This window comes from Homarus americanus, unplaced genomic scaffold, assembly GCF_018991925.1.
Source record: "Homarus americanus isolate GMGI-L3 unplaced genomic scaffold, GMGI_Hamer_2.0 scaffold45698, whole genome shotgun sequence".
Lineage (NCBI taxonomy): Eukaryota > Metazoa > Arthropoda > Malacostraca > Decapoda > Nephropidae > Homarus > Homarus americanus.
The window spans coordinates 69,401-77,071 of record NW_024735554.1 but is presented as its reverse complement, the minus strand read 5'-3'; the positions used below and the strand labels follow the sequence as shown (position 1 = coordinate 77,071).

Sequence of the window (7,671 nt, the reverse complement as noted above, 5' to 3'; positions counted from 1 at the left end):
AGTTGGGTCAATCTCTTATAAATTATCTAAATGGTTAGTTTCTTTACTAAATCCCCAAGTTGGTAACATTTCTAACTCTACTGTAATATTAAGAATAATATTGATCTGGTTGATAAACTCAATAACTTACACATTAATTATGATTTTAAACTGGTCAGTTTTGATGTAACATCACTCTTTACAAAGGTCCCAGTTGATGATTTACTGGAGTTCCTCATAGATTCCTTGGATAATATTTCATTGCCCGTCTCGAAAGACGACTTCATCGAACTCATTAAACTATGTATTAATGATTGTAAACTTGAAATCAATGGAGGATATTATGCTCAAAAATTTGGTATGGCAATGGGTAATCCACTCTCACCAGTATTAAGCAACCTAAATATGGAATTCTTTGAAAAGAAACTATTAAGTAATATTCTACCACCTTCAGCAGTCTGGTTTAGATATGTAGATGATGTATTATGTCTCTGGCCATGTAATGAGGACCTAAAAGCTTTCCTGCCACAACTTAATAACTTAGCCCCCTAGATCAAATTCACTGTGGAACTAGAGCATGACTGTAAATTGCCATTCCTAGACTGTCTGATCCACAGAATAGGTAACACCTTTAAGTTCAGGATTTACAGGAAACCTACTAATGTGTGTTCATACATTCATTATTATTCTGCCCACCATAATAGAGTCAAACAGTCAGTATTTTCATCAATGTTTTTACATGCTTTGAGAATTTGCAGCCCGGAATTCATTGATGAAGAATATAAATATATCTATAATATTGGCTTGAACCTTAAGTACCCTGGATCTTTCATAGACAAATGCCTTAACATTACTAAGAAATCTTTTTATAAAACCGATCCCAAGCCCACCCATGACCATAAGAATTTCTTAGTATTACCATTTCACAAAAATTTCTCTCATATTCCTTTACAACTAAAAACCTGGAACGTCAATGTGGCATTTAAAAACTCATGCACTGTTAAGCAAATGTTAATCAATAACTCCTCAACAATACAGGTGGCTGCATTTATAAGGTTCCTTGCAAGGAATGTAATATGTTTTACTTAGGCCAGACAGGTAAAGATCTTGTAACTAGACTTAAACAACATAAATATAGTGTTAGGACAGGCCAGGAATCCAATGCTCTGTTTGTTCATTTGAGGGATAATACGCATTGCATTGACTGGGATAATGCCTCCTCAATATTACCTTGTAATTCAATTGACAGTAGGAACATCATAGAATCCAGTCTCAGTATAACTAGAGCTTATTAGTAAAATCTGCACTAATGCTGGTGCTATTTTATTGTCTTAAATTAGTTCATATAAGGAATGTACTGTTATAACGTTAGTCAACAATACACCAACCAATCAGAAGACATAGTGGAGGAGACGGCACAGCGCCAGGTTATACACCATTACAATAATTAGAAAACGAAGAGGATGGACATTACAGCCCTAGTTGGGCCTGCAGGTGGACGGATTAACAGGAAATTGGAAAGGTTTCAGGTACTGTGGTAGACCCGGGGCTGACAATGCAGTATTCATTAGAAGAGTTCATCTTGGGGCGCCAATGTGTCCTCTAAAGTTCAGTGCATCAATGTGGCGGCTGAATTCTACATGCACTAATACGGAGAGGAAGTGCCAGTGCTGAATCTTGAGTGTACCAGCACGACAGCTTACTCATTGTGTCTGTGAACACCTACGATCAGCTCCAGAATGAATGTCAAACCAGCAATCAACATTCCTGTTGAAGAAAATAAATTAACTGTTAATAAAATAAAACAATGAGTAAAAATAAATTTCTTGAAAGAATCAGTACAATTAGTATAAAATATACTGTGTGTGTGTGTGTATGCACGGACGCTCTCACCTCCACCATACAGAGAGAACACGCCATAGAAGTCACCCAGTTCGAGAGGTCTGAGCAGTGTGGTGGTGGTGGTGGTCTTAAGACATTTTATGCCGTGGTAGATATCACTGAAGTACAGGTAGTCCAGAACACCCGACTCTTTCAGCCTCGTTAATCTGCGCAGAGAACACACTCGTCACATGTGAATAGATTTCACTTATTTTTATTAATTCAAAAACAGTACAGGGTAAATTCGTGGTATGGTTATCAGCTGTACAGGTTGTTGTAAGTGACCACTCACCAGTTACATAAAACAATATAATGCTCAGGATCAGAGATGACATATAATGGTGTTCCAGTGTTAATTTTCCCCTGGAAAAATTATAGTTTTTGTTTGATTTTAGGGCACTCACTGAACACCACCTGAACTGTTATATGATAATGACTTAGCTAGCAATACAGTGCACATATTCCGAGGACATGCAATTGCTTTTCTCTACATATGGTTAAATATTTGCAAAACAACAGAACAAAATTTATCCAAACTGAACTGATGTAGATTAATGTAGAGGTTTGGAAAAAAAAAGTTTGCAACATCCCCCTTTGTCAATATTTTCAATACAGAGACTTCATATTTCACAGATATCATGATAACAACGTGTGGAGTTGGGCTATAGATAAAATTTATGAAAAGAAACAAATGTTAACACCATTTCTCAATTGTAGACGATATGGCTAGTCAATTATATCTACCACAGGAGTCATTAATTAATTGTTATGGTGTTAAGGGGGCCACGTTCTCCAACTTATTAGGTTTGAAAGTAATATTGTGAAATAGTGTGACTTACAGGGGGTTGAGCTTGTGTACGAGAGGCGAACCTTTGGGGAAGAGATACCGGTGAGGGAAGCTGCTGAGATCCGCAGGTTTCATGTATATAGAACAGGTTCTTGTCTGTAAGAAAAAAATTCATTTATCTCTGTTTTATACTTCATAAAACTTATTCGACTGTACTCAATAAGTTTAAAATATCGTCGTCATCGTTGGTTGTTAGCCAAGAAGCAACAACTGTTTCTGTTCTGCCCTGTTCATCACTTTCTCATCACATTTTCTGATAACATTTAAATTATTTCGCCATCATATTTCTTGGTGCTCCTGTAGTGATTACCTCTTCTCCTCCTCAAATAATGTTCCTTACCCACCTTTTCTTTCTCACTCTGATCAAGTTCAGTATTTATCTTGTTTGCTAAGGATCGACTTCGTTTGTTATTGTTATGCATTCCTGCTTTATCTAATTTTCTCTAAACACATATTTAAAAAAAAAATCTGGCAAATTGACGTCATGGTTCTTTAAGTTTCTCGCTGAGGCGGGCAAGGGGTGACTTAATGTAAGTTTCTAAACATCTCAGAGGGTACTACTCAGTCGAGAGTACATACTTGGAGCTGGCGAACGCCAGGTTGAAGATGCCACAAGTCCAGAAAACTGTCAGGGCAAACTTTTTTGAAGCTAGAATTGTAAACTCTTGGAACATCCTGCCAGAGAGTGTTGTTACGGCACTGAGTGTGAGCTCTTTCAAGACTAGACTTGATCAGGTACAGATAGTTTCAGGAGCCAGTGCGTAACAGAGACGTGATCGACCGCCCAAGCGGCTGACGAGCCGATCAGTGGCATAGAGGATAAAAGTAATTAAAGTAAAAGTAAAGTCTGACCTTCCGTAGTCACCCCAATATTAGGCTTGGTCACTGCATCATATTCTCCATTCTTCCTTCCCAAGTACTCCAAATACCTGAATTATTTCGACTATTGCACTTGAAGAATATCAACCACATTACAGTATCTACTGCTTTCTTATTGCCGGTATTGTATTCCTTGCTGACCGCCGCCTTCTAAACCTAATCTCGCATCTCAGAGCTGATTGTCTGATGATTTAAACATTCTTATTGCACTTGGTTTCTTTGGCAGAGGAATAATTATGTTCTTGTGGAATCTATTGCATTTTCTCCTCTATACATGTTGCTGGGAGTTCTTATGAAATATCATCAACACATTCCCAATAATCTAGTCCGTCGCATCTTTGGTTATAGCTCCGACTTCCCTCATTATGAAGTAACTAGATAAGAGACAGATGACTCGGGTTTAAAAGATGACTAAGTTGTTGTCATAAAAGGTAACTTGTAACTATACTATAAGATCTCTCCTCTCTACGTCTACACATACAAATTAAACGTGTGACATAATTCTGCACATACTGTAAGGTTAATATCTACTTAAAAAAATGTGAAACATTCTTGTTGAAAAAGATACTCACCCGTAAGAAGTTGTTGTGCTGAATGTTCAAGTGAGAGGTGAGAGGGATAAGGGCTGCGTGTTTTCCTTGAAGAAGATCTTTCACTGCTCTAGGGACGTCCACGTGAGATATCATCTGTTTCCTGAGTTTGTACAGATGACTCCCGGGCTCCGCCGTCTGCGCAAGCACCAATTTATCTTCACCACATAATAATGTCAAAAACTTCATTCCAACAATTAGAAATTTGCTCAACCAATCTAATAGAAAAACTTAATCTCCCTCTAGAGTCTAGTGTGGCAAACCACAAACATTAATCATCTCAGAAACAAGGTTTTAATAACCAAGAAATAGGATGACATTTTTGAAAAGATACTTTAATTATAACCTAATGTCAATGATTTACCAAGGAGAGTCGCGCGACGACATTTCTGAGAAAGTGTTGTGATCATACTAAACACACTTACTGTACTTCCCCCAACCCTCGAGAAGAAGAAAGTGTGTAAATTAATGAGTCGACTAATTGAGTATTCACCGATAAAAGAAAACTTACCAAACGTTGTTTCACCCCCTCTCACAAATGTGGCAAGGATCAATTTGTGGTGGTCAATAACTAAGGTTGAGGGTATGTATCTTTCCCATGTCACATTAGAGGAATAACATAAGAAAATGTATCTTAGAGAAGCGTTCCGAGTTTAGATGATCTTTGAAGTATCATATGGTAAGATTGTCCATAGAATACACTAAGCGCATTGACAAGTGCATCCTCTAAGTAAGTTGAAGGAGAAGAAATAGGCATTAAACTATGTAATTAATTGCTTAAATAACCAAATCATGAAGGCCAGTTGACATACTTCAGGTCCATGTCGAACTAATAATCTTTGAGACTTTTTTTTCGTCATATATATCCTTGTAGGTTTTTTTGGCCAGTTGGGGAAGACAGATATTTCTCAGAGATGGTTCAATGGATTACTTCGAAACTACACCCCCCCCCAAAAAAAAATTAAATAAATAATAATGATAATAATTATGTTTGTCATGGAGAAGGAATTGATAATTATTTTACTTACGAGAATTTCTCCATGCAGCACTGTGCCCTGGAGGACGTAGCAGGGGATGGAGGTTTTGAGGAGCTCCTCAAGGCTGGTGAAGGGAGGGCTCACCTTAGGCAAAATCAACATGGCCTTCAGGTTAGACCGATAGATTGAGCTTATCACCAGTGCTGTCAATAACCATATACCCGCCACCACCCGTATGCTCATGCCCCTTGGATTCCATGGCGACGCTGCAGGAGAAACCATGCTCTCATTACCTATTACCTGTTCGTTTCCACTACCCTAACGTGTTCGCCCTCAGTACACATAAACGCACGTTTACGCACAGTCGGCCACAGTTCCACCTGGTGCAGTGGTTGGCACATATTGTGAGATGTGGTAACCCTTTGTTTGATCACATTGCATTAAAATTCCAGGAATGACACATCTATCTCTGAATAAAAGCATTTCTTGCAAGGCTATGGTTTTAATACAGTTTGCAAAATAAAACATCATTGCCTCCTATCTGCTGTACGGTGGCCTTGTACGCGAGTTGTTCTTTTCGACGGGCATAGGGTAAGGGAAAGGTCCTGTTTAGTACTGTAATGTATCCACAGTCTGTCAATGTTGATATTTTATATGTACGAGTAGTTTTAGGTAACATTGGGATAAACCAATAAAACGTTATTGTATCCAGTTTTCTTTATTGTGGAGAAAACATTCATGTTCTCCATGTTAATTTTTTTGCCAAACCTGGAGCATTACCAACTGTACCGTTGCATAGGGAGATATGTTGTTTATATGCGTTTATTGAATGTAGGAAAAATATAACATATACTGATGGAATAAATATCTTTATGGAAATTAAGGAAATTAAATATAAGATGATAAAATTTGCTATTTCATTTAAGACGTCATTTACCACCATAAGATAGCCAAATTACACGTAAAGTAGGTTAGATTAGGTAAGGTTAGGTTAAGTTAGGTTAGGTTTTCTCTATATGATCGTCAGACGCCCCCCCCCCCCAAAAAAAAATACTCAAGTTATCGGTATTAGGCAAATGTCTGAGATAAAATTAGTTTTCATTTGTTTTTTAATAAAAGAAGGAAATGGCTGATAAGATGTAGTACTAACACTGAGCCAGGGGTGTTGCCATTGACCACTGCCAGGAGGTCCACACACGGTCGTCAACAAGTTCTCCCACTCGTCCTGCCTCGTCTTGTCTTTCCCCCGCCTTCTTTCTCTCTCTTGATCCTTTCGTTCCCTGTTCCTTAGTGATCCCCAACAGACTAATCTCTCTGAAAAGTCAAAGAAATATTATTATAATCGTTATCCATTTAATCTTATTGTTGTATATTTGTTGTTTAATTTATTGCCGTTACACACTTAACCAAATTATCTCAGCTCTACACTTAAACAAAACATCTCAGAAAAGTACCTTGACTATACACTTAGTAAAAATATGTACACTGTATATCTCCACTACACACTAAAAGAAATGACTTCACAATTTATTTCAATGACTATAGTCCTGAAGATCCGTAGTAGAGATCTCAGAACGGCACAAACGTCTCAATATAATAATGAAACTTAATGAGCTGTATTAGTCATTTCGTGAAAAGAAAGAGCAAGTGGTGTAACCTCTTTCTAGTAATGCGAATATTATATTCGTCTTATATTCAAATAGGAGGAATCTGCAAGATCTGATAGAAAGACTGGTAGTTTTGGTGGTGTTACGAAAACAAGTTTCAACTACCTGACTTATGATTGCCAAACATAACATTTAACCAAACCTAATTTAACCCGCCTTATCCTTTAAGGTTGTCTGGATTTAAAGTCCCTTGATTTGGTGGGATTTTACCTACTTCATTATCTTAGTGGTGCGAAACAGTGTGTGGAAGGACCTTTTTTTCCACCTGCACCAAGGAGATAAAATCAGACATAAAACTTACTGAAGACGGCGTTGGAGTCGAGCCTGGGTTAGTTGAGTCAACACCATTGCCACGAACACCACCACCAGCGCCAATAAGATCATACACCATACCTGTGTCCAAAAAGTGTATTTATTTATTTTATGTAGGAGACGATAATAAAAGATAACATGACTCTCAAGATCAGATTGTTGGTCCATATGTAAGGCTCTTGTGCGTCTACCTGAGCATCAGAAATAAATATTCATTATCATAAATAACTGAGCGTTTGAAGGAAAAATGTTATTAGAAAAATAATTTTCAGTTCTAACAATGAGCATAAAATGTTATCCCTATATGACAACACCGTCGTTGCATTTTAAGGGTTAGTTGGACGATTTTTTTTTTTTTCATTGTTTTAATAGTAATATAACTTATACAAATATTATTATTGCTAATGTCGTGGTTACATGTCAAACCATAATGCTACCAGTTTTACGGTAAAATATTTTGGTGTTGAAAGTGTAGAAAAGTTCACCACCCTGCTTTATTTGACATCGTCCTCCCCAGTAAGACCATGTGGATTAATTTT

At 37.4% G+C, this 7,671-nt stretch overlaps 1 protein-coding gene across 1 annotated transcript; it reads right to left on the bottom strand.

Moving 5' to 3' along the window:
* Positions 1 to 1,256: 1,256 nt before the first annotated feature.
* Positions 1,257 to 7,208, bottom strand: LOC121871285 (glutamate receptor 1-like). Its single transcript, XM_042373504.1, has 7 exons — positions 7,122 to 7,208; positions 6,304 to 6,467; positions 5,205 to 5,419; positions 4,159 to 4,314; positions 2,700 to 2,803; positions 1,873 to 2,027; positions 1,257 to 1,746 (listed from the first exon to the last, which is right to left on the bottom strand). The coding sequence occupies exons 1-7, from the start codon at positions 7,202 to 7,204 to the stop codon at positions 1,679 to 1,681; spliced, it is 945 nt and encodes a 314-aa protein (XP_042229438.1). The 5' UTR covers positions 7,205 to 7,208; the 3' UTR covers positions 1,257 to 1,678.
* Positions 7,209 to 7,671: the final 463 nt, after the last annotated feature.